This window comes from Ovis canadensis, chromosome 12 (assembly GCF_042477335.2).
Source record: "Ovis canadensis isolate MfBH-ARS-UI-01 breed Bighorn chromosome 12, ARS-UI_OviCan_v2, whole genome shotgun sequence".
Classification (NCBI taxonomy): domain Eukaryota; kingdom Metazoa; phylum Chordata; class Mammalia; order Artiodactyla; family Bovidae; genus Ovis; species Ovis canadensis.
Genome location: NC_091256.1, coordinates 47,567,099 through 47,594,797, shown reverse-complemented (window position 1 = coordinate 47,594,797; position 27,699 = coordinate 47,567,099). Strand labels below are relative to the sequence as shown.

The 27,699-nt window shown below is 38.1% G+C and overlaps 3 protein-coding genes across 6 annotated transcripts in view; 2 read left to right on the top strand and 1 right to left on the bottom strand.

Annotated features, from left to right (window-relative positions):
* The window catches only part of CCDC181 (coiled-coil domain containing 181), a 46,795-nt gene extending 26,979 nt beyond the window's left edge, over nt 1-19,816 (top strand). Inside the window, exon 7 of the mRNA XM_069545579.1 lies at nt 18,397-19,816. The gene's annotated coding sequence lies outside the window, so the exon portion shown is untranslated. The remainder of the gene's footprint in view (nt 1-18,396) is intronic.
* On the bottom strand, nt 1,496-27,404 carry BLZF1 (basic leucine zipper nuclear factor 1). Its single transcript, XM_069545589.1, has 7 exons — nt 27,004-27,404; nt 26,128-26,204; nt 13,979-14,418; nt 11,954-12,153; nt 9,310-9,438; nt 7,009-7,228; nt 1,496-2,861 (listed from the first exon to the last, which is right to left on the bottom strand). Exons 2-7 carry the CDS (start codon nt 26,156-26,158, stop codon nt 2,676-2,678), a joined length of 1,206 nt encoding a protein of 401 aa, XP_069401690.1. The 5' UTR covers nt 26,159-26,204; nt 27,004-27,404; the 3' UTR covers nt 1,496-2,675.
* NME7 (NME/NM23 family member 7) overlaps nt 27,380-27,699 on the top strand; it is a 240,091-nt gene continuing 239,771 nt past the window's right edge. The window contains exon 1 of one of the 4 annotated variants that reach the window (XM_069545584.1): nt 27,380-27,618. In XM_069545584.1, coding sequence (XP_069401685.1) covers nt 27,616-27,618 — 3 coding nt within the window. In that variant the 5' untranslated portion in view covers nt 27,380-27,615. The remainder of the gene's footprint in view (nt 27,619-27,699) is intronic. The other 3 variants (XM_069545585.1, XM_069545583.1, XM_069545586.1) reach the window with 3 other exon arrangements.

The window sequence follows — 27,699 nt, the reverse complement described above, 5'->3', positions numbered from 1 at the left end:
GAGTTGAGGTATTTGCAACTTTTTTTGTCACTCTGGTTATAGGTTTGCCAATTTTGTGGATCTTTTCACAGAACCCGCTTTTGATTTTCATTCTCTATTTTTCTATTTTCTCTCCACTCTAATTTCAATTGTCTTCCTTCTGCTAGCTGTGGGTTGTTTGCTTTTCTTTTTCTAGTTCCTTCAGGTATAGTATTTAGATTGTTAATATGAAGTCGTTTTTTTTTCTTTCTTGGCCTGTTTAGCTCAATTAACTGTTATCGAGCTATTGTTAGTATTACTGACACTCTTTAACCAACAGTTGCAAAGTGTGCCACCAGTTTGTGGTTATGAGTGTATGTATAGAATTTTTTTTATTGTGGTAAAATATATATAACCTAAGATTTATCATTTTGACCATTTTTTAAAATGTATAATTGTGTCATTAAGTACATTCATGTTTTTCAACCATTACCCCTTTGTCTTCATGATTTTTCATCCTCCCAAACTGAAACTCTGTACCTAGCAAACAAAAACTCTCTATTCTGCTTTCCCTTAACCCCAGGTAACCACTATTCTACTTGTTATTTCTATTAATCACTTCAGGTACCTCATATAAGTAGAATCATACATTATTTGTCCTTCTGTGTCGGATCTCAATATGGAGTTTTAAAGGTTCATCTATGCTGTAGCATCAGAATTTACTCCTTCTAAGCTGAATAATATTCCACTACATGTATATACAACATTTTGTTTATGTATCCATCCATCAAAGGACACGTGTTACTATTTTTTGGCTATTGTGAATAATGCTGCTATGAACATTGGTATACAAATGTCCTTTTGAGTCCCTGCTTTCAATTCTTCTGGGTATCTACCTCAAGGTGGAATTCCTGGATCATATGGCAGTTGTATGCATACCAACCAGCAATGCACAAGGGTTCCAGTTTCTCCACATCTTTGCCAATACTTGTTATTTTGCTTTATTGGTAGTAGCCATTCTGGGTGTGAAGTGATAGCAATTTGAATTTACTTAATAATTAGTGATGCTGAGCATCTTTTGATGTCCTTATTGGCCATTTGTATATCTCTTTTGGAGAAATGTCTGTTACTTTGCCCATTTTTTTAAAATTGGATTTTTTTTTTCAGTTGTTGATTTGCAGCCCTTCATTTATTCTCATCAGTAGACCCTTGATACATGACTTGTGAATATTTTCCTTCATTTTTCAGGATGCCTTTTCATTTTGTTGAGTGTTTCTTTTGCTATGCAGAAAGTTTTAATTTTGATGAGGTTTAATTCATCCATTTTTTTCTTTTGTTGCCTGTACTTCTGGTGTCATAGCCAAGAAATCATTGCCAAATCCACTGTCATGAAGGTTTTCCTCTATTTTTCCTTCTAAGTTTTATGCTCTGTAAACTTAAAAGAAAGACTGAAGAGTAAGTTGTAAATAGTATAAACTAGATGAAGACTTGAATTGAAGTACATCATTCTGGAGGGAAAAAAAATCAATATTCAAACTAAAGCAGGTAAAGAAATTTATTGCCACCCATTTGAAAGTACAACTCAGATGAATCAGACCAAAAAAAAAATCATTAAGTTGACATTAAAATATGTTGTTACTTGATCAGAGTTGTCTTTTGAGGATTTCTTTACTGATAGGTAAAGAAACCAATTAGGGTAATTTGTTATAAACATTTTTGTGGACATTTTTACAGGCCTCTAAAAAGGTGTTTTATGATGGGCCATCATAAATAAATAATAACACGTTACATAATAAAAATCAATTGATGAACTGCATTTTTGAGCTTGAGCGATGTTCTCCAAAGATTATACTTTCTCTGCTATATTTCATAAGTATCAAATTGGATATTCCTATTGTGCTGCAATTGCCAAACTGAGCTCAACAGTTGTTTCTTCTGTAGATCAGTTATATCCATTTAAAATACAGAATCCCCTGCATAAAACCAAAATAAGAACAATGATTTTGCTCAAGCATTTGTTAATGTGGCTGTAAAATATTTAAATTTGTTTTAACATTTAGCATTTATTTTTAAAATAGTTCCTCCACCTGTTATTTCCATAAGACTCTTTTGTACTCTGCTCCAAAAGAGAAAGGACTCCTTACCCCATTCCCTCCCCAACCCTTGCAGCTAATTTGTGTTAGAGTGAGGGTCAGAAAACTTTTCCTGTAAAGAGTCAGATAATAAATATTTTAGGCTTTGCTAGTTATATAAACCCTGTTGTATCTACTCAGGTCTGCTGTTGTAGCATAACCATAGACAACAGTAAATGAATGGGTATGGCTGCATATGACCCAAGGCCATAGTCTGCCAATCCTTGTTTTAGAGTTCAGAAATTAAATCTGTTTATGTAAAATATATAGCAAGATAAATAATAAATTGGGGCCTGAAAGAAAGAAAGGTATAGAATCTAGTCCTTTAGGAAGAACCATCCTAACATGCCTGGAAAGTATTGTCTACTTATATATATCGACACAGTTTCATTTTTTTTCTTTACCCTGAGGTATTTATTAAGAAAGGGTAATCTGGAGTCCAGTACATGAAACATCTTTGGGGATATATATTATTAAAATAGAAAGTGATAATACTTCTAGCATCCAAAGATCCCCAGCTCCCAAATAATAATGACTCTTGGGTAAAAAGCAAGTGGCTGTAGTGTGCCTCCACCATACTGATTGTTAAAGGGCAATAAGTTCTCCCTGGCAGTGATTGCAGCAATTGAAAGTTATATTTTCATATCTTGTATAGGGATGAAATCGTCCAATATTTTTCTTTGTAGCAAGTAAGGTGGTTGGTGAAGACTCAGAAAATGGATTATCAGGTGAGCTTTCTGTACATGTAACTGGATCCAAAATGCGTAGAACCTAAGGAAAATAAGAGGTAACGTCATATACACAGCAGGGACTACAAAAGTCCTTGGCTTACTAATATGTAACTACTCATACGTTCTATTTCATTAATATGTAACTACCATAAAAGTAAGATCTGAATGATGCATTTGACTCAAGAACTTATGCTTTTTCTCAAAAAGCTCTAAATTTAACAATGATGTCTAGTTGTTATATTACCTAGGTTACCTATTTTTAAAAATAAAGAAATGTTCTCATGCATATTGATGAAAATATATGAAAACATAGAAGAAAATAAATTGATACGGTTATATCAATTTTACCATAAGTGATACTCATTTTTATCCTTAATCAAAATATACTTATTATCTTTCTCCTTCAGGCCTTCATTGAACTTTTGAAACTGGAATTCTACCTTTATTCTTCTATTGAAATGTATTTCAAAGTTTTTGATCATTTATTTGTCAAATCAATGGTTTTTCTTTTTTTTTCTAATTTACATACAATATTTTATGCTAAAAATCATGTTTTTGTTTCTTGGATTCATGGACATCATACACTTTCAATTCTTCTGCTCTGAATTTTCTATTCCATTTCATTTTCTGAGACCCACAACTAGAGGAAATCTCGGTTTGAAAAAAATTCTCTGGTTAAGGGCAAGGATAACATGGCTGGCTCATAACTCCTATTTCTCATTTCATATTCTCCTAACCATCTTGATGGGGCTTCCCTGGTGGCCTAGCAGTAAAGAACCTGCCTACAATGCAGGAGATGTAGGTTTGCTCCCTGGGTCAGGAAGATCCTCTAAAGAAGGAAATGGCAACCTATTCCAGTATTCTTGCCTGGGAAATGTCATGGACAGAGGAGCCTTGGGGGCTACAGTCCATAGGTTCGCAAAAGAGTTGGACATAACTTAGCAACTAAACAATGACAACCATCATCATATGATGAATATGAGTTACTGTGCAAAGGAGATTGGCAGTGGAATTAGAAAGGAACTGGGAAAAGCAGTGTGGAAAGGAGCTTTCTCTTCTATGTAAGGCTTATCAAAACAACTTTCAGAAATGGCTCAAGATGTCTTGTTTCCCTAGCTCTCATATTGTCCAACAGGATTTTTTCCTTCTAAGTTACCAAGGTACCCAAGGAGCCACAACTAATTAAAAAATGTCCCGGCATCATTTAAGAGCTACCATTCCATTTCCATACCTCTGTTTTTCTACAGGATTATTGCTTCTTCAATTTAGTTTTTGATATTCTTCTGTTTTTATGGAGCTTGGTTAGATGCTAAAGGACAGAGATAAAGGGCTTATCTTAAAGCTGCTTATAAATTGAGAAGGGGAAATAAGAAAGGTAACCCTGTTCTCTATATTTGTAATTATATTACGTATCTTTAGAGAGAAACAAAATGCCAAATGAATACAGTTAAAGGAGACTGAGATACCAATAGGATAAAAGGTTTCCAGATTTTAGCCTGAAAGTGATAAAGATTTTAAGCTGGGTGCCTTTCAGAGCGATCACTCTGTACACAGCTGGTAGATGAGAGAAGGGGTGGGAACCAAAGCAGACAATGGGAATAAGAGAGAAAGGGAGTTTAATGCAATAATTCAGCTAAGAAAGGTTGATCTTGAAGCAGTGTGGCTGAAAGGTCTAAGAGACACTGAGGAAGGAGGACTGTCAGTTTTGTTCTGTCAGACAGTGTGGTGGATAAAGGACTGGAAGAAGAGGATGGAAACCAAAACCAAGCCCTGAGGCTACCCACCATTGTATGGTGAAATAGAATGGTCAGGGAAAAGAGAAAAGTCTGGAGGGTGAAAGGTTACATCAGCCAAGGGAAGCGAGTGTTTCAAGATATCAGAAGTAGTTAATTATACCAGATGCTACGGGCAGCAACACAATTTCCCAACAAAAAGAATAGAAAAAGGAGAAACAATTTTGGATAATGTTTAGTTTCAGGGACTGATTCATTCAGTAAATAGCTGAACACCTACTATGTATAAAGGACTGTGCCAGACTTGAGGAAACATAGTGCCCATCTTTGAAGAGCTTACAGTTTGGGAGGCAGAGAATCAAACTGCAATGTACCATGATAAAGAGCTATACTAGATTTATGTACAAGATGAACGGGAAGCCTAGAGGAAGGAAAATCTAGGTTTGCCTGAAGGAATCAGGGAAGGCTGATTCTTAAAGGCAGTGTAGCGGTTGGGCAAGAAGAGAGATTGTTGGGAGGCTGTCTAGGCAGAGTGAAACTATGTACAGAGGCATGAGATACAGTGGCTTGTCTGTGGAATGAAAGTGGTTAACACAGCTGGGATGTGAAGTGCAGGGGGTGGGCACAGCTGGGAAGTGATCCAAGGGAAGGGGAGCTGGAATAATGATTAATGAAAGGCCTTCTATACAATATGAAATAATTCAGATTGACTAATGAGGGAGACTAGGAGTCCTCTGAACACGGGTACCAAGATGATGGGACTGACATTTTTGAAAGAACACTCTGGCAGCAGAGGATGGCTGGAGGTAAGTAGAAAAGCAAGGGAGGGATACTGGTTAGGAGGCTACTGTACAGTCTAGCCTGGCAATCAGGTGTCTAAACTTGGCAGAGGTTATAAATTAGAAGAAACTGACAGGACTCATAAAGGCAACAGGTTTAGGGGATGAAGGATATAATAATAAAAATGATAGCTACTATTTATTGAGAAATTACTGTACCTATATTAGAAATGGCTATAGGCTTTATATGTATTATTTTATGGAATCTTCAAAACATCCAATGTAGTAGGTACAGTTCACTAAGCTAGGAAATACAGAAGAAACAGGTTATTTTTCTTTTACTTTTTTTTTTGCCCCTAGAATGGAAATACAAATACAAAAGCAAGAGGTTGTTCTATTTTTAGCTGTCTATGGGACGAGCTGATGGAGATGTCCAGCTGGGTATGTGTCTTATTCTAGAAAAAAAAGTCTCAGCTGAAGAAGTCACAAGCATAAAGCTATGGGGATTAGCTAACGATAGTCCCGAGAAGATACAGAAAGTCAACTACGTGAGGAAAGGCTCAAGACTGGGCACAAGAAGAGGATTCCCCTTCCCCCCACCAAATACTGAGAACGAACAGTCACAGCAGTAGCTAAGAATTAGGAGAGTATGACAGCTTCAGAAACTGAGGGAGTTCAAGTAAAATGTGACAAAGTACTTAAATATTCATGGCCTTTATGCGAGTCCTTTTTGAGGACAGTGGAGCTGGAAGTCAAGTGAGATAAGCAATGGCAGGAGTTGAGGAGGGGAGGTATGTAAGTAGAAATAAATATGAACTGCTTGTTCCAGATTCTTGGTTGTGAAGGGAAGGTGATAAGACCACATGTAGAGAACTTAAGATAGATGGAACAGTTTTCTTTTAAATCGAAGATACTTGGACATGTTCTTAAGTCAAAAGGTAAGAGTCAACAGAAGTACCTGTTAGTGAGAGGCCTGATCAGCCTGGGGGAATATGCTATGCTTTGGAGAGCCAAGAGATACTTTTCAAGTAACAGAAATATATGTAAGGTTGGAGGCCACATAGCTAGGCTTTGAGAGACCAAGCTGGGACCTGGAGGGAGATTTCTGCCTCTACCCTCTTTTTGTTCTGTGAATGAGGAACCAAAGTCATCTACTGAATCTGAGGTACAAGTTGGATGGGTATAAAAACCAAGAGGGCAAGCAGCTGAACTAAGATAGGAATGGTCATCTTTAAAAACAATTACACTTTTTTCTCCTCAGAGTATAATAATAGAGTTTGAGAAAATTAAGCTCAGAGGAGGAAATAATTTTCTCCAAGATTCCTAGCTCATTAGCACGAGGATCAAGTTTTGATTCCATATTTCCTAACTCCCAGTGCCAAGCACTTTTCATTATAATATGTAAGAGGACAGTCATTGGAAAAGACTCTGATGCTGGGAGAGATTGGGGGCAGGAGGAGAAGGGGACGACCCAGGATGAGATGGCTGGATGGCATCACGGACTCGATGGACATGAGTCTGAGTGAACTCTGGGAGATGGTGATGGACAGGGAGGCCTGGCGTGCTGCGATTCATGGGGTCGCAAAGAGTCGGACATGACTGAGCAACTGAACTGAACTGAACTGAAGAGGACAGTCTTAGAGGTTATACAGATCATGAAAGAGAAATATTTTACCGTTTCAGCCATTTTTTCTGCTGGAGTACTGCAGAATTCAACTGTTGATGGAACCTTTTTTTGACCATTAGTGCCAACATTTCCCAGAAGATGAGAATTTACTGCTTTTGCCAACTTGTGATTTGTTAATGCCAGTTCTGCCGTGCTGTGAGGTTGCCCGCTAGGGTAGTAAGTTTGCTCCCTTCCCCACTGCAAAGAGACCAAGAGCTCCTCCAGCAACCTGCAGCAACACACAGCACTGAACATTAGTAAGAGGATAAAATATAAAAATCAAGAATGCTGAGAAACATGTTTCTGAAATCATATAGTTTCTTTCTCCTCTTTCTCTGAAGAGTTCAATAAACCACGAAGTCTGGTAAAATAAGTCAGACTACAAAAAGCACTTAAACTAATTTTATGGTTATCTGGAAATCAACAAACAGTACCTTTTTGATTCTCTTATTGTAGTACAGGTAAAATATACTCAGGTAGTACTCTTGCCTGGAAAATCCCATGGACGTAGGAGCCTGGTAGGTTGCAGTCCATGGGGTTGCTAAGAGTTGGACACAACTGAGCGGCTTCACTTTCACTTTTCACTTTCATGCATTGGAGAAGGAAATGGCGACCCACTCCACTGTTCTTGCCTGGAGAATCCCAGGGACGGGGAGCCTGGTGGGCTGCCGTCTATGGGGTCACACAGAGTCAGACACAACTGAAGTGACTTAGCAGCAGCAGCAGCAGCAGTATTATAGAGCTACTTATTTCATTTGTGCATTTATTGAGAGGCTTATATAGCAGGTGTATATATATGTATGTGTATGCATGTGTGTATGTATATATATATGTTATGTGTGTGCATATATGTATGTATATATATGATAATTTTTTTGTATTTCATTGATTGATTTTTAAATGATAAACCAACCTATAATTCTTGGGGTAAAACCTCCATGGCCATAATGATTTAAAGCTTTTTATATACTGTTGGATTTGAATCACTAAAATTCTATTAAGGAATTTTGCATCTATATTCATTATAGATGAGATATTGGCCTGCAGTTTTCTTGTAATACCTCTGTATAGTTTCGGTATCATGATGATGCTGGCCTCATAAAATAAGCTAGAAACTGTTCTTTTATTTTCTAGTAAAGTTTGTATAAATTGGGTTTTATTTCTTCCTTAGATGTTTGTTAGTATTTACCAGTTGATCCACGTAGGCCTGCAGTTTCCTTTATTAGAAGGTTTTTAACTACAAAGCAAATTGCTTTAATAGGTCAGGGTTATTCAGGTTATCTGTTCTTGAGGATTCTAGTAGTCTCAGTCTTTTAAGTAGATTGTCCATGTAAGCTGTTGAACTTACATGAAAAGAGTTGTTCCTAACGTCTCCTATTATCGTGTGACTATAGACTATCTAGTGTACCCCTTTCCTTCTCATGCTGTGTATCTTTTGTTTTTCTTTTTCCCCTGATTGTACTGCCTAGAGGTTTTGTAAATCTATCCTTTCAAACAACCAGTGTTTGGTTTTCTATTTCATTTATTTCTGCTCTCATCCTTTCTTTTCTTCTGCTTAATTTGCTGTGTTTCTTAAAAAGGAACATGTGTATACCCATGGCGGATTCATGTTGATGTATGGCAAAACCAATACAGTATTGTAAAGTAAAATAAAAATAAATAAATAAATAAAAGGGAAAAAAAGGAAGGTTAGCTTATTGATGAGACCTTTTTTCCTTTCCTACAATAAGCATTTAAAGCTACAGCTTTATTAATTCCCTCTAAACACTGCTTTAGTTGCCTCCCACAAAATCTGATATTTTGATATATTTGTGTTTTCATTCTTCTAATGTCCTCTATAATTTTCTCTTGAATTTTACTTATTTAATTTGTAAGAAATCAATTATATAAAAGCATAAAGTGTTTTTAAGGAAGACTCTCAACTTTGACAGTTCTGGTTCATATGGACATAAAATTAAGCTCTTATACTGTAGAATAGTTCTCAAAAAGATCTCCCTCCAAAGTAAAGACCAGTTCACTTTTTGGCTTCTACCAAAAACTACAAAACTGCTATAACTGTAACCAAAAACTACTTTTAAATGCAAAAATTTCTTCCAGTATAGATATAACTAATCTCTCCCCCATTAAGAATATAAGAAGCATGTCTTCTGTTTTTTTCATTCTTCCTCCTTTCCTTGGGCAGCTGCTTTAAAATGCTACTCAAAGTACATGCTGAGTGAATTAATAAATGTAGAAATACGAAAGAACTATAACAATTACAAAAATTGCAGGAGAAAATAGAAGGGCTCAGAATGCAAACAAGGGCCATACTTCTGCGTAGCTATCATTTCCTGACGAAACTGTTCCCGTTCACTCAGGAGATCTTGTATAGCGCTCTGTGCATCACGGTTCTGACGCTGCAGAACTGCTCTGGAGTTGGTTAACTCATCTGCCATAACCCTGGAAAGATAAAAATCTTACATATAAATTCTCAGACAGTGTTAAAAAGTTAATATACTACCTCTGTGATTGTCATTTTTTAAAACTTACAAAAAGATTTACCACTGTCAAATTACTTCTCAGTTTTTAAACCTTCACTTCAGTTCAGTCAGTTCAGTTGCTCAGTCGTGTTCGACTCTTTGCGACCCCATGAACTGCAGCACGCCAGGCCTCCCTGTCTATCACCAACTCCCAGACTCTACCCAAACCCATGTCCATTGAGTCGGTGATGCCATCCAACCATTTCATCCTCTGTCGTCCACTTCTCCTCCTGCCTTCAATCTTTCCCAGCATCAGGGTCTTTTCAAATGAGTCAACTCTTCGCATGAGGTAGCCAAAGTATTGGAATTTCAGCTTCAACACCAGTTCTTCCAATGAACACCCAGGACTGATCTCCTTTAGGATGGACTGGTTGGATCTCCTTGCAATCCAAGGGACTCTCAAGAGTCTTCTCCAACACCACAGTTCAAAAGCATAATATTTAAAATGCATAACATAGCATAAAAAGCATAACAATTAAAATATCTGTTTACAAAATGACAAAGAAAACAGTGTTTTAACTTTCCTGTACAGTGACTTTGGAATGTACTTCAGTCTTACTCTAGATTAATCAAGTTTTGGAAGACAAATAACATTAATTGTTCTCAAATAGAGAAAATTTTAGAGAAAAACAAGAGTTATTTTTCTACCACTCATTAACCTTTTGACATTAGAAAAACATTAAATATAGAAAGGTTTATATAAAAGGAAAACAAAGTCTTCTTGTCCAGCAGCCTGGCCCCTCCTTTTATAATCAGTAATCAATAAAGCAACCAATATATTTTTCTAGGAAAAAGTAACTTATATGTATATCAGCATAAAAGTATGTATAAAAATAAATATATTAATTAATTTTATTTACAAAAAGGAATTATCTGATACAAACTTTTCTGTAGTTCACTTTTTCACCTAATAATTTACCTTGATGATTTTTTTCATATTAGCATATATAGAGCCATTTCGTTTCCTTTTTGGTTAAAAAAAAAAAAAAGCTTCATGTTTTCTGATTGGATGTAGCAAAATGTATTTAACAATTCTCTAGTGATAGAACTGAAGCAAAATTTTAAAGTATTTTTATTCAGTTGAAAAATCTTACAACTAAAATTAAAGTCTCAGACCAGAGTAACCACTGAATTCCTTAAAATGAAAACAGTTCTGATGTTAAAAGATTAAATCAACTAAAATATCAATAAAGTTTGGTTTCACTATTATTGCCCTCAAAGTATTACTATTAACATTGATCAGAATGTTTAATAAGTTACATATTGTAGTAATCTGTAAAATGCAGGCATGATTTGCTTCTTAAGCTGTTCAGTAAAAATGAACTTATTCATTCTAAGCCAATAAACAGTAAATTCATTTCTCCAAATACATCCTTTATTAGTACCATTAGAAAACAAATTAAGGATTTTAAGAGTAATCAATTATTAGAAAGTATCACCGATACTAAGACATGAATAAATAACTTTCTAAAAATATATTCATTACAATCAGTGGTTCTTAAGGTACAGACTGGAAACCTTTAGTGTTTGTGAGAAACCTCCAGATGATTAAATTTAAATCAATGTTATTATAACATATTATATGTGAAGCACTGAGCTAAATGCTGAAAATACACAGATGGATAACACCCAGATTCTGTTCTCCAGTAACTCAAAGTTGGAAGGAGGGGATGAATAGAAAATCATAACATATTAGAGACCTTCCCAACTACCAGTTGTGTTCATGGGCCTGGGGGTTATAAGGGCCTAAAGCTCTCACCTCTACTGGAAAGGTAGCCTTTTCCAGTATGCCATGCAGATTATTATCACTTTCTATTTGTGCATGGCGAGAAAAAGGTTGGGAAACTCTCTTATGATGTACTTAAATGAGCAATGAGAACAAAGTCTGAGAGACAAAATAAGACATTATGGAGTGGCCATAGTATGTGAGTTTTTAGAGAGAATGTGGGGAAAAAATCTTTTAAAAATTTAAATATTTATTAGCTGTCTGAATTTAGTTTTGTTTTGATCTTAAACACTGTAGTCAGAGTGATTTGCACTACAGAAGAGTAACTCAGAATTCTGGAATGAGGGAGTGCATGGAATGCACTTTTCCATGTAGAGAGACTGTATAACCATCCAGAGTAGGGCAAGTCCATCTCTTAAATCATGTATGAGTTAATTTGACAGTCTCAGTCAGAAATTTTCACACTACAATCCAGTTTTTTTTGGCATTAGGAGGGTCAACAAATCTGGCAGAGCAAAAAGTAGGAAATGAATTACTATTTACTGTATGACCATCCAGAGGAGGGAGAGTCCACCTCCTAAATAATGTATGAGGTAATCTGACAATCTCAGTCAGAAATTTTCACACTACAATCCATTTTTTTTTTTTTGGCATTAGGAGGGTCAACAAATCTGGCAGAGCAAAAACTAGGAAATAAAATAGAAAATACCTGCTTGCGAGGAATTTACTTCGCCACACATCACACTGTATCGACATCCGTTCTAACTGTTCAGAAAGCTGAGCAATGTTTCGACCCAGGGCTTCATTTTCTAAAATAAGCTGATTTTTCTCACGGGCTACACGTTCAAAGTGATACTGAAGGTCATCCCCAACAGAAGCCACGAGCAGCTTTTTTAACTCACGATTGACCTGGAAGAAATCATGACCAATACAAGTTCAAAATAATGCCAGTGAGTTCAGTGTAGCAAAATGAACAGGAAAGAAACTGCTTCATATGTAATTTGGACCTCCATTACTATAAGTACATATCAAAAAGTGATATCAAATAGTTAAGTTTCATAATATATACATACCATGTCTATATCTCTATTAATCTATAGTCCATGCGGTTATAATTTGAGCCTCTTAAGAGTACAAATCATTATCATAAATATTACAAACTGCCTCTTGTCAACACTTAAAAAGGCAAAAATTTAAAAAACTGAACCAATAAATTTTGCTAAAAAGTATGACAGTGTTTTATAAATCTTTTTCAACATTTAAAAATTGGATTCATGTCAGTGTATGGCAAAACCAATACAGTATTGTAAAAAAAAGGAAAAAAAAGGCTTGGCATTCCTTGTTAAAAAAGAAAAATAAAATAAAAATTGGTTTCTTTGTACCCTAGGATTTTTAAGAATTTAAGCAAAGAAAGCAATTCAAGATGTCTATAATCATGTTCTTCACATTGTTATCAAAAATGAAACAAAATTAAAACAAATGTCCAATAAAAGGTATTGGTATGTGGTATAGTCATTGAAAAACTGTTGCTATTAATAATGATATTTTAATAGAATATCTTGAGACATAGGAAAATATTAACTAAAAAAAGTAAATTACAAGGCAAAAATGAACTCAATATGTATAATTATGCATCTATAGCTGGATAGCTGGATGGTATTTATAGGTGATACTATTTTCATTGTTTTTTCTGTATTTTCTAAGATGTTTATAAATAAATGTGTACTAGTTTTTAAATTTCAAATTAGTTGTTTAAAATATATTATTAAATACATTAGAAACATATTTGGGTAAGAGTAACCATGGTGTCACTTATAAAGGCTAACCTCTAGTAGAAAGATGTATAACCTAACAGAAACAAAGTGGGCAGTGGTAAGGCAATATTTACTAAGATGTAAAGATTAAAGACTATGAACTTTTTTTTAATAGCCTTTAAACTTTACATTTTAGCAAATATTGCCTTACCGCTCCTCACTTTGTTTCTCTTCTCACCTGATGTGAAGAGCCAACTCATTGGAAAACACCCTGATGCTGGGAAAGATTGAGGGCAGGAGGAGAAGGGGGCGACAGAGGAAGAGATGGTTGGATGGCATCACCGACTCAATGGACATGAGTTTGAGTAAGCTCTAGGAGATGGTGATGAACAGGGAGGCCTGGCGTGTTGCAGTTCATGGGGTTGCAAAGAACTGACACAGCTTAATGACTGAACAGCAACAACAAAAGTTTACAGAAAGTAAATCAAGCAATATAGGTCATTGCCAATTTACAATGAAGATACCAATGCTTACTCCACAATTTTCTTTATTCTAAGAATTATCTATACATAGAAAAAATACTTGGAATTTATGGATTCTTAAAGCAAGGATTACTAACTAGTTGATTTGGTTAATCGCTGGCCTGTGAGTTCTTAACTGTAATAACCTCCTTAATAACTTATAGGTGGTCTTGTACAATGTCCAAAGTACCTCACATTGTCCAAAGTATCTTACATATCATCTTCAACCATGTTTAGAATATAAGTTCCCAATATAAACTAATTCTAGTAGAGGCACTAAGAGAATGGGAAATTTAAGAGGAAGCCTTTTGGAGTAATGACAAGTTATAATGAACATTCCAAGAGGAAATATATTTTATTCTATATTTATAACATTCTCTATGTTCATTCTAACATGCAGGCTTAGAAGGCCCAGGTGTAAAGAGCCAGTGTCATTAAAGCTATGAAGGCTGTTCTTACCTCTGACTGTACTCTGAGCTGATTTGAAAGGCCTTCTTTGTCCTGTAGCAATCTCCTTTCAGAGTTCTTGAGCTTTTCCAATGTATTCTTTACCTCGGACAGTTCCTTTCTGGGTTCTGTGACTCCCTCTGGCTGGCCAAGAAGTTCTCCTTTATGATGTCCCAGAGACTTAACCTTTGCATTTTTGTAGGGGATATTATGGGTTATAGCGGCTTTGGGAACTAATATTCTTACAGCTTCGACTTCCACGGCTTTTTCAGCAAGAATCTTCCCTAGCTGAAGAACTCCTGGGCTCTCTGATGGGACTGCTTTCTTTCGTGGACTTTGAAGGATGTGATGTGTTATAGGTTGGATTCCAGGAGTAACTTCAATAGATTTAGGTGGCTCCTCAGTTTCCATTCCATCTCCCGCTCCTCGGATTGGGGATGGAGTTAGGATGACTGTAGGATGGAAAACAAAACATAAGCTATTTGCTGAAAAGAAATGCCAGGAAATGCCAAGATATACTTTACCCTACATTGAGAATTCCTGGCATTGAAAAAAAAAAAAAGAAAAAATTTCGAATAAAAATTAAATTTCAAAATAATCCTGTGTCAACAAAGGATGAACGAAGTCTTATAGGTTCAAACCTTTCTTAAGTAAATGGTTCCTCTCTTGGTAGAAACTGCAAGAGATTTGGAATCAAGGTATTTGGTTCCCACTTCTACTTCCTAGTATGCTGTGCTGTGCTGTGCTAAGCTGCTTCAGTCGTGTCCAACTCTTTGCGACCCCATGGACTATAGCCTGCCACACTCCTCTGTCCATGGGATTCTCCAAGCGAGAATACTGGAGTGGGTTGCCATGTCCTCCTCCAGGGGATCTTCCTGACCCAGGGATCAAACCCATGTTTCCTGTGTCTCCTGCATTGCAGGCAGATTCCTTACTGCTGAGCCAGCGGGGAAGCCCACTTCCTAGTATAAGAGTGAAAGTGAAGTTGCTCAGTCATGTCCGACTCTTTGCGACCCCATGGACTGTAGCCTGCCAGGCTCCTCTGTCCATGGGATTTTCCAGGCGAGAATACTGGAGTGGGTTGCCATTTTCTTCTCCAGGAGATCTTCCCGACCCAGGGATTAGACCCCACATTGTAGGTCTCCCACATTGTAGGTCTCCCGCATTGTAGGCAGATGTTTTACCGTCTGAGCCACCAGGGAAGTCCTACTTCCTAGTATAATCCTAGGTAAATAATGTAACTCTCTGTGAATTTCAAGTTCCTAATCTGAAAAGTGGAGATAGTAACAAATATGTAATAAATATGCTACAAGGTTGTGGTAAGAAAGACTGTAGTAAGATCAAATGCCTGGCACACTGTGGACACTCAATAATCTTAGTTAAATATAAAAATAAATGTAGGCTATGTATATACCTATTTGAAAGTGTCTATCTCAGAACAGACTCACCTGTTTGTGAACTCTTAGCAAAGAATGCTTCACAAACTATCCAACTGGACTACTCTCTCTCCTAGGCCTCTAATCAGGCCTCTGTTTCTGCTATTTCTTATTCTCTTAGATGGCTTCTTCCACCACTTACTGTGATTCTAACTTATCCCTTTAAAAAGCCAGCTTAAACTCTACTCTGCATTAAAATTTTCCAACTTTTAGCTTACACTCTAAATGCCTATGCTACTTACTATCTCAACACTCAGTGTGAATCTTAATCATGATCCATAATTATCATTTATGGGTTTTATTATATGCTAAATGTCACTTTCCCAGTAAGTCTGATAAACACTCTGTGGCTAGGCACCATGCCCTAAACAAATGGAAGGAGCAGGACATTATAGAAATGCCATAGACTCTGGGATTAGCCAGATCTGGTTCTTAGTCCTATTTCCACCACTGCTTCCTGTATAATCCTGTACAAAACCCTGCAAATTATCTGAGCTTCAGTTTTAGCCTCCATGAAATGGATTTAACAGTACATCTAGGGTTACCTGTGTCTTCAAAGAAAGAATGGTAAGTAACAAATAACCAATGTTTATAAAGACTTAGCACATGCTAAACACTATTCTAAATACTTTACATATAAGAAAATGAGGCACAAAGAGGTCCAGGAACTTGCCCACAGTCACACCACCCGGCTAGTAAGTAGAGAATATTGTTGTCGTTATTCAGTTGCTCAGTCATATCTGATATTTTGTGACCCCATCGACTGCAGCATGCCAGGCTTCCCTGTCCTTCACTATCTCCTGGAGTTGGCTCAAACACATGTCCATTGAGTCAGTGATGCTATCTAACCATCTCATCCTCTGCTGCCCTCTTTTCCTTTTGCCTTCAATCCTTCCCAGCAATAGGGTCTTTTCCAAGTAGACGGTGCAGAATTTAATTCTAGGTAGCCTTGTCCCAAAGATTAGGGCCTTGACTACTGTACACACTGCCCCTTCAAGTGTAGAAACTGTCTTGCACAGAAGTAAATGCAGATAAATGATAGCTCCTATCCCCCTTCCTCTGAAACACTTAATACAATGATGCACATGTCTACTAATCTGCTCAACTGAAATAAATTATCTCCCCTCATATAAGCCAAACCTGACCAGTCATCCTTAGTTCAGACAGCATTTGGAAGGCAACTATGCTCACTACTATACTACCATTGCTCCAGTCAAAGAACAAATTGTTTCTTTTCTATTTTACCTTATTTCTAATTAAGCAGTGTAAGAAGTTTCATTGAGTCACCTGTCCCCAAGAAAGGGCTACTTTTACTCATTGATTCAAGAAAAAAAGTGGTTTAGAGTTTAGAAAGAATTGAGGATCTGCGAGGATGGGAAATGTTGCAAACCTCGAAGAGATGGCTAGAATGACACCTAACTGACATGGAATTCCTGAGTTAGTAAATTCACTAACATTCCTGTGAACAACAAGTGAGATTCCTGCCATTTTACAAGTCCAGAATACATCTGAGAAAACGGAGGCCAAAACCTAGGAATGGTAATGACAATTAGCTTTTATTTACTTTACTATGTGCCAAGGAGTCAGTTCTGCTAAGTCCTTCAGGTGCATCAGTATCATTTGGTTTTACAAGTCTCATGACTTTGCACAATAGTATCCATTTTGCAGACAGAAACAGAGGCAATGAAAGGTTAAATAGCTTGTCCAAATCATCAGTGTCAAACTAGGATTTCAATCCAAATATGAATCCAGAGCTAAGACGATAATTGATCTGGGAAAGTGTATTAGTCCCTTGGTCATGTCCAACTCTGCGACTGCATGGACTGTACCTCACTAGGCTCCTCTGTCCATGAAATTCTCTAGGCAAGGATACTAGAAGTGAGTATCCATTTCCTTCTCCAGAGGATCTTCCCGACCCAGGGACTGAACCTGGGTCTCCAGCATTGCAGGCAGATTTTTGGGTCTTCCCACAAACCAAAACTATTGCACCTTATCAGCCTAAACTTATTGCCTCTTTTAACAGCCCTGTTAGGTTGCAAAAGCCCACAGAATTTATGTAACAGTTATAGCAAGCTTAAAAAAAAATGTAGATCTTATCTGCATTGGACCCTTGAATGATTTCCCATCACTCTCAGAAGAAAGACCAAGATCCTCACCATAGCCTAATGGGCCCTCGGTGATCTAGTTCCCTGCTCATCTCCTGGGTCTCAAGTTTATGCGGTTCACTCCCTCAGATCCTAAGTTCCAGCCTTATTTGTTTTCTTTTAGTGTCTCAATAGGAGCAGATGCCTTCCTCTTCCTCTGCAAACATTTCTTATTGGAATATTCTTCCTAACTTCCTCCTCCCTACTCACCTTTCAACTCTCAGTTCAAACTTTCTGAAGGGAAGCTTTTCTCTAGTCTTCCAAGATTATATGCTTATACAGCAAAGACCATGCCTTTCTTTTTACCATTTATCAAAACGGTTAACTGACATTTTGTTCAGTGTAATTAGAAATATACTGTTTTTGCCTTCCACTGGGATATAAGTTCCATGAGGGGCGGGACTACGTGCCTTGTGTTTACCTTCGTACTCTTGGTAAAATGCCTTGTACCTAAGACTCTCTGAGGAACAATTAATGCAGGGTAACAAGGGGAAAAGGATGAGCACACGTAATAGTGGTGATAATGATAAACTTCAGAGTTAATCCTTAAGGGGACAAAAAGCTTAATTAATATGATAAAACATAATTCTGCCTTTTATTCTCTTACACTAAAGTTCTACAAAGTTATATCACCATACTCCAGAACTATTTTTTCATTTAACATATTTTTGTAGAGTTTTTCTTAAGTATGTAATGGACAGGGAATCCCAAGTTATGCTCATTAGACAAGAGGTAGAATGACATCTGAGCTATAATTAAGGTGTTCTATTTAATAAAATATTTTATAGTAGAACAAAGTATTTGTCACTCATCTCACATGCTAGTAAAGTAATGCTCAAAATTCTCCAAGCCAGGCTTCAGCAATACATGAACCATGAACTTCCTGATGTTCAAGCTGGTTTTAGAAAAGGCAGAGGAACCAGAGATCAAACTGCCAACATCCGCTAGATCATCGAAAAAGCAAGAGAGTGCCAGAAAAACATCTATTTCTGTTTTATTGACTATGCCAAAGCCTTTGACTGTGTGGATCACAATAAACTGTGGAAAATTCTCAAAGAGATGGGAATACCAGACCACCTGACCTGCCTCTTGAGAGACCTATATGCAGGACAGGAGGCAACAGTTAGAACTGGACATGGAACAACAGACTAGTTCCAAATAGGAAAAGAAATACATCAAGGCTGTATATTGTCACCCTGCTCATTTAACTCCTATGCAGAGTACATCATGAGAAACGCTGGGCTGGAGGAAGCACAGCTGGAATTAAGATTGCTGGGAGAAATATCAATAACCTCAGCTATGCAGATGACACCACCCTTATGGCAGAAAGTGAAGAGGAACTAAAGAGCCTCTTAAAGAGGAAAGTGAAAAAGCTGGCTTAAAGCTCAACAGTCAGAAAACGAAGATCATGACATCTGGTCCCATCACTTCATGGGAAATAGATGGGGAAACAGTGGAAACAGTGACAGACTTTATTTTTGGGGGCTCCAAAATCACTGCAGATGGTGATTGCAGCCATGAAATTAAAAGATGCTTACTCCTTGGAAGAAAAGTTATGACCAGACTAGATAGCATATTCAAAAGCAGAGACATTACTTTGCCAACAAAGGTCCGTCTAGTCAAGGCTATGGTTTTTCCAGTAGTTGTGTATGGATGTGAGAGTTGGACTATGAAGAAAACTGAGTGCTAAAGAATTGATGCTTTTGAACTGTGGTGTTGAAGAAGACTCTTGAGGGTCCCTTGGACTGCAAGAAGATCCAACCAGTCCATTCTAAAGGAGATCAGTCCTGGGATTTCTTTGGAAGGAATGATGCTAAAGCTGAAACTCCAGTACTTTGGCCACCTCATGCAAAAAGTTGACTCACTGTTAAAGACTCTGACGCTAGGAGGGATTGGGGGCAGGAGAAGAAGGGGACGACAGAGGATGAGATGGCTGGATGGCATCACTCACTCGATGGACATGAATTTGAGTGAACTCCGGGAGTTGGTGATGGACAGGGAGGCCTGGTGTGCTGCAGTTCATGGGGTCACAAAGAGTTGGACATGACTGAGCAACTGAACTGAACTGAACTGAAAGTATTTGTCATTTCTGTATTAAGTGTTAACAAAGACACTTGGGCTTTAGGACTGATTCTGCTTTCAAAGAGATGAAAAAAGGAATACTTCAGAAAGCGAAAGGGTTTTGTAGTTAATTCATGCATATTAGCATGGAGGACAATTCCCAAAATGAACTGTTTTAAAAATAAAGGCCTATTCCCATGCTCTCAAAATCTGGTTTTAAGTTTGTCTAACTGTACCTAGTGCAAAGTTAATCTTGTCACTCGGACATTCTGGCATTTAAGAAATAATGTAGAACCACGAATTAACTACAGAGTAATAATTTAAAAGACCACAAAAAGACACTAGAGCTATACCATTCAGGCCCTCTGAACCTGAAGAAATAAGGTTAAATATGATTTCTAAGCAAGTCATAACATTGTTGAGTTGGAATTTTAGGTAATGAAGATTCAAGAACAAACCATAAAATGGTTAATGCCAAATTTAAAAGGCAAAGAAACATTAATGGGTACTTAACAGAAATCTCTTTTCAAACAAAATATGTTATAAAACTCCAATCAAGTAATTTAATCAACTTTGCTCAAACTCAGTTTACACTTAACTTTATTTAAACTGTTACACTTACTCAAGCATTTGTGAGAACCAAAGCTGAACGGTGTATCACATGGCAGCTCCCTCTTTGTAACGTCTATACTTCTAGCTAATGTGCACAGGCAAGGAGACAGGCTGGGGAGCCAAGGCTTTATGTTTTCTCACCTGGTAACTTACTTTCATAATTCTGTTTTTCCTGTGACACACACAGAAGCCTTTATTACATACGCACTAGGCCCAACCCAGGGAATATTCAAGAGGAATTACCTTTGGTCTGGTGGGAGGACAAGCTCTGTAATTATGAGCAATGTTTGAGTAAAATATCAACCCCTTTCCATTGTTTGAAGGGAACCAACATCAATATTAATTTCTACTTGTGATCACTTATCAAAGAATGAAAACATATCTAAGGTTTATGGCTCATTCTTTCTACCTTTCTCCCAAATTGGTAACATGCAGGGAAAGAACAAATATTCTACAATAGGGGTTGGCAAACTTTTTCCATAGAAGGCCAGATAATAAATATTTTAGGGTTTGTGGACCATGAGGCAAAATTAAGGATATTATATAGGCATTTATATATGAAGAGAAAAAACAAAATTTTAAGGATGAAATTCAAACTATGATAACAATAAAAGTGTGTTTTTTTGTAATATAGGTCTAATAATGAAAAGAACAGTTCTTTTTATTTGGGATATGTGTTTGGATGCATGCTCAGTCATGCCCAACTGTTTGCGGCCCCATGGACTGTAGCCATCAGGCTCCTCTGCCCATGGTATTTTCCAGGCAAGAATACTGGAGTGTGCCATGCCCTACTCCAGGGGATCTCCCCAACCTAGAGATCGAACCCTCAACTCTGGCATTTCCTGCACTGGCAGGCACCTGGGAAGCCCTTTTATTTGGGATAAACACTAGGCTTAAGTAGGATTCAAAGTTAGTGTTCCCTATTATCAAACTGATTGCAAATATTCTCAGAAGGCCTAAGATCCCTAATGTGCCAACCCTTGCTCTAAAATACTGAGGCAAATTTGCTGTAGCAGAAACTAGTTGAGACACTCACATTATTATGTTATAGCCCTTATTCTTTCTGCCCATTCAACCTGTCTCCTACAGATGTTTTGTCCTCTCTCTTTCTTGCCTAATTGCACCCCGAGAATGACTGCCCTCTCGCTAAAGCTGTACCAAACACATGATATCTAGAAAGCACCTGATGTCAAGAAAATGCTCCTGTCCTTTGTGAGCATTCTTCATTCTAGAAAGGAGGTCATACAACGATAACCTTGAGGACCACTGGAATCAGTTCTAGAACCACCTGATGCCAGTGCTAATGATCTTAATTAATGTCTCCATGAGGAAAGAAGAATGTAAGACAATATCAGCCCTGATCCTTATCTACAACCCTATTTTCCACTCTGAAACTGTAAGACCCCTTGCCATCCCTCAGGAAAGGGACAGTCTAGACAGCATTAGCCTGCTGTGGCCCTCTTTGCCTGGCAAAGTACTGGGTTGCCCAAAAGGCTCCTTTTGGGAGCCTATAAGATGTTCTGTAACATCTTATAGGAAAACCCAAATAAACCTCTTGGCCAACCCAATAACAAAGCTACTCTTTGCTCCTCCCCCAAAGCTCTGTCTTCACGTTTCTATTCAGCACTGGTGAACAGAGGCCAAGTTTTTGGCAACAAAAGAACATCATTTTATAGTTTGTTGTTAAAAAGATGTTTCTCCTTTTTTCATAAAACTGTAAATCTATGAAGACAGATACTCAAAGTTAGCAGGATCGTACAGGGGAAAGAACACTGGACTCTGAGTCAAAAACTTAAGTCTCTACTGCCACTTATTATATGGCCTTGGGCAAACCATTTAACTTGCACACACCTTCACCCCCGCGACCCCCACAACCCCTATATCCTACAGTGCTTTCAGAATAATGCAAACAAAAGAGTATTTTTCTCCTGTAGATGAAATTGCTGAGAAATCCTTAGGGAAGGGACTGCCTCCTAATGTTTGTATCACCAGCTTACTTTAAAGGTACTTGGTGCAGAAAAGGGGAATACGTGTTTTGAAGTTCATCAATGTTAACACTCACACATCACCTAGAAGATTTCATTTCAACATCCAATAATTATTTAAAATTTCTGAATATTTTCCCACTACACAAAATCAGTAATTACTCATTTATAATCTGACAAACTTTTCAGATCATATGCAGTTCAGCTATAAAACAGTTATTAGGTATCATCACTTGGTGATTTTAAAGTAATATTCTTTTAAATGTCACCAATATCACCTAATAAAGTTTGGTTACCATTTAATTAGAAAAATATACTATAGGCAGTGAATTTAAGAGTTAGGCCCACACTGACATGGAATCTAAACATTCCTTTTGTCAAAGGCCCCACAAATAAAGAGTTCCCTGGTCAAATAAGTGTGGGCAATGCTGCATACTATATCTCTTTGGAGTTGCACAATGTACATTAATATATTAAAGGCTCTGAGGGGTCCTATAGTATAATCTCTCCTTTAATCCAGCATTCCCCAAATTTATCTACCCATGGAGTCCTTTTTCACCTAATAAATATTATTTTACAGACCTAGACTTAAAAAAGTTAGACTATTTATGGAATTAAAAGTATCTGAACATCTCAGACCTTCCTATCTGAAAGTCAGACTAAACTGTCTGACTTTAATTCCTTTACTTTTAATTTCAATTTTGCTCTCCAACTTTTGCTCTTTGGATTTGAATTCTAATTTCCTAGTTGTCCCTATTTACTGCATGTTTCCCTTTCAAAAACAGCCCTAGCAGCAAGGACACATCCCTCTCATGATGGCTACTGCTCAAATGTCCACTGAGAGGAAGTTCTGTCTCCTTAAGCCAATCCTGCTTCTCTTCTGAGGCAGTTATAGGAAATGCAAGCAACCAACAAATGTCAACCATAAGTTCACCCTTTCTCAGGCCACGCGATACAGGCAAGTAACTCTTCTTCACTAACAACAGTTATCATGATATTACATAGGATTAGGACTAATAGTTGAATTATCTACTTCACTGTAAAATTAAGATCAAGTGAAACAATGCATGCGAAAGTGCTTTATAACTCTGATCCTCATTACAAACAAGTAACAAATAATAACTTAATTTCACAGAGGCCTTGCAATGACTTTTAATTACTAATGATAATGTTGTATGTAACTTTTCTTTTTGCCAAGAATCACACTGCTTTCATATTAGTTATGATTTAACTGCTCTTTTCCCCATTAATCCCCAGCTTATTACTTTCATTTCAGTCTCTAATTTGCTTATTCTAATACTGTAAAAAGCCTCTGGTGACTCTGAAATGCTATTGCACACAGCTGAATTGAATTGAATTAAACATTTAGCATGATCTTCACTTCCTAAACACATTTAAACCCCCTTTAAAGAGTTTGCTGTTGGAGACCTGCTTGCTGCAAAACTGACTTCTAGAGAATAGTTTCTCATCTCACTCCACCCAGCCCGGCCCTCCCCACCATACCCCGTCCCACCCCCCCCCACCCCCCCCCGCCCCCAACAACCAAAAAAGAAAATAGTTTCTCCATAACTCACTCCACCCAAGAATACCTGAAACAAGAGCTGCTCACTTTGGGACATGCTAAGACTTATCCATGTCTACGTGAAGATAGTAGACAGTAGGCTGTATAGGTCTGAATCACAAGAAAAGAGATCTAAGCTATAGATAGATTTGGAAGTCATAAGTCTTAAAGCAGTGAAAGGTAAACCAGAAGAAGAGGAGGATTGAAAAGAAACTAAAGGCCGTACCAGGTGGCACAGTGGCAAGTAAGAATCTGCCTGTCAAAGCAGGGGTCATGGGTTGGATCCCAGGTCTGGGAAGATTCCACACATCCCAGAACAAGTAAGCCTATGCATCACAACTACTGAGGCTGCGCCCTAGAGCCAGCACACCTAGAATCCACAGGTGGCAACTAGGGAGCCTGAGCACCACACCGACCGAAGCCTGTGCGCCTAGAACCTGTGCTCTACAACAAGAGAGGCCACGGTAATGAGAAGCCCCTGCACTGCAACAAAGAGTAGCCCCGGCTCGCTGCAACTAGAGAAAGCTGATGCAAAGCAATGAAGACCTAACACAGCCAAATTAAAAAAAACAGAAAAAACTATAGCTAGAGCAGTGGTGTCCAACAAGACTTTCTACAGTGATGAAAATGTTCTATATCTGCGCTTTCTAATACAACAGCCACCAGTCACAAGTGACTATTGAGCACTTAAATATGGCCAGTGTGACTGAAAACCTGAAAAAAACCCGAAAACCTACAATTTTTTTAATTTTTAAGAAAATATTAATTTAAATTCAAATAGCCACATGTCGCTACTGTGTTGGACAGTGAAGGGCCACAGAGTAGATGGAAAATAAGATGAACTCATGGAAATCATAGAAAGAATTTCAAAAAGTGGGAATGAGCAATAGCATGAAATGCTCTACAAAGGACAAGCAAAGCAGGACTAAAAAGTAACAAATGTAGTTAACAAGTATTCTGAGTTGAATTCTGTCCCACCCCAAATATTCATAATGTTGTCCCATACCTCAGAATGTGACCTTATTTGGAAAAAGAGTCTTTGCAGATGTATTTAAGATGAGATCATACTGGAGTAGTGTGCATTTCTAATCCAATATGATTGATGTCCTTGTAAAAAAAGGATAAATTTGGACACAGACACACACACACAAAGGGAAAATGCCACATGAACAAAAATGCAGAGATCATGGTGATGTGTCTACAAGACACGGAATACAAGAAATTCCCAGCAAGCCACCAGAAACTAGGAGAGAGGCCTGGAAGAGATCCTTCTCCACTGCCTGCAGAGGTAGCATGGCTCTGCCAACACACTGATCTTGGACTTTGCTGTTGTTGATGCTTAGTCACTAAATCATGTCCAACTCTTCGGTGACCCTGTGGATTGTAGCCCACCAAGCTCCTCTGTCCATGGGATTCTCCAAGAAAGAATATGTGTCGGTTGCCTTTTCCTACTCTAAGGGAATCTTCTCAACCCAGGGATCAAACCCAAGTCTCCTGCATTGGTAGGCAGATTCTCTACCACTGAGCCACTAGAGAAGCCCGTGATCTTGGACTGTGCTGTGCTGTGCTTAGTTGCTCAGTTGTTTCCGAGTCTCTGCTACCCCATGGACTGTAGCCCACCAGGTTCCTCTGTCCATGGGGATTCTCCAGGCAAGAATACTGGAGTGGATTGCCATACCCTACTCCAGGGGATCTTCCCAACCCAGGGATTGAACCCAGGTCTTCTGCATTGTGGGCAGCTTCTTCACCGTCTGAGCCACCAGGGAAGCATGAGAATATTGGAATGGGTAGCCTATCCTTTCTCCAGGGGGATCTTCCCAGCCCAGGAATCAAACCGGGGTCTCCTGCACTACAGGTACTTCTTTACCAGCTGAGCTACCAAGGAAGCCTGGATTTTGGACTACTAGACTCCAAAATTGTGAGACAATAAACTTCTGTTGTTTAAGTCACCAGTTTGTGATACTTTCTATCACATTGGTATCCCTAACCAATGCAATAAGAAAAAGGTATTCTATATCTGCCAGTTGTTTGTCTATCTACCTAAATCTTTACAAAGGTATGCTCTTATTTACTTAAATCTTGATCTTCTAGTGGACAGAGAACATAGCTGTAAAAATTTGCTCTCACTACTGTTTAACAGCAGTAGCCATCTAGTAAATACTACCGAACAACGTCAATATTCAATCATATATCTGAAGTGCTGAAGTGTAAACACTGTATTAAAAAACAAACATGAGATACGAAGCACAGATGATTCCCAAGGGCTCTTTGGGGTTTGGTTCGCTGGCTGAAACATTCCTTCATCTTATCATTATAAATTTCATGTTTTAAAAACAATTATCACCAAAAGAAGAATACTTACCTTTGGTTTCTAAGCTTTCAAGAGTAGTCATTGTTTTTCACCAATGAAAATGTACCCCAAGACTTCTACTGAAAAACCTAAAAATGTATAAAATGAAAGAATTAAAACAGTATCATATAAATACATTCACCAAGTCCCTGTAATTTTAATATTATGATATTCTACTTGCTTCTGCATTTAGTAAACTTGCATTTGGAAGTGTCCCTTAAAGCCCCTTTTCACAAGGTAATATAGTTATGGCTACCAAATATCTTAAAAAAATTAGGGGTAATTTCACTGTATACTCTAAATTATCACCAGTAGAATCTAAATTATCAGATGTGTGTCCTTAAATTTAGCTCAGAAATAGTACTGTAGTTAATATAGGGGCTTTTGTATCACTGATGGACACCAGGAATTTAAAAGCAGTTAAACTAATTAAGTCCTCACGAGACATCATTGACACTATTTTGTTCACCAAATCCCAGAGAAGGGAATGGCAGTATTCTTTCCTGGAGAATTCCATGGACAGAGAAGCCTGGCGGGTTACAGTCCATGGGATCGCAGAGTTGGACACGACTGAGCTTCTAACAACACCAACACCACCACCACCACCCACTGTTCATTAAATACATCATAGAGGAGCTTCTCTTCAGATGTTTGACAAGCGACAAAAAAAATTCATAACTTAATTTGTATTTCTTTGTAATGAAATTAAAATAGCATAGTATATGCTTTCAGAAATGTATGGATGGCCTTAAAGGCGGTACAAGCCTTTCTGGAACAACAGGCAACCTTTCCCTAAATCCAAAGCCGCTCAACACCCAAACTTCAACTCGTACCGCCGTCCCTTTCCAAAATCCCTTCTTAGTTACACAAGTCCGTTCTGGGACTTACCGCTCAGATTCTTACTCTTCCTATTGCAGGGGGCCTCACTTTACAGATTTTACGTCCAGATCTCACTGGTTTAACGACAGACACTCCTCTAGCATTCTGACGCCGATCCGCCCAGGCCTTGGTGACATCAAGCTTCTGGTTCACAAATAATCACTTCCGATTACTCAGGGTTTAGTTTCCGGAAAATTTTCCAAAAGAAAAATGTCAACTCATTCTGCGATGCATTTAAACTTAAGTAACACAGAACATATGGTGTAAGACTTCAGTAAGTGAAAACTGGATAAGCTCCTATTTAAAAATGTAGATTATTTGGACCTTAGCCAGGTAGTAGCTTCAACTTCCGGTCACCTGTCAATCAAACGGAAGTGACGATCGGGGAAAGAGGTAGGCGGTGTTCCGTCACCCTAGGCGACGGAGTGACAAGGCAGTACTGTTGACCGAGTGGGCGGAGGTGGGTTTACTCCTAGCCAATAGAGACGAAGGGGCGGGCCACTGGCAGCCCGGCTAGAGTCCGGTAGTAGGCGGGGCTTTGTTGCCGGAGTAACCTGGCGTTGGTGTTGGTTCCTTCCTGTTGAAAAGATACCTGTTTCCTTGTGCTAAGATCCTGAGGCTATGGTGAGTGCTAGGCGAGGCCAGAAGGTCCGGGGTCGTGTATACGTCGCGTCCCAAGTCCTGGGGCGTCTGGGTCCTGAGAGG

Bases quoted from the DNA above. Each gene is read 5' to 3' on its own strand.
- BLZF1 (XM_069545589.1), bottom strand. From the start codon at position 26,158: ATGACTACTCTTGAAAGCTTAGAAACCAAAG. The intron at 14,419-26,127 runs GTAAGTATTCTT...TCCATCCTACAG, and splicing joins TGAAAGCTTAGAAACCAAAG to TCATCCTAACTCCATCCCCA. The intron at 9,439-11,953 runs GTATTTTCTATT...TTATCTTTCCAG, and splicing joins AGTAAATTCCTCGCAAGCAG to GGTTATGGCAGATGAGTTAA.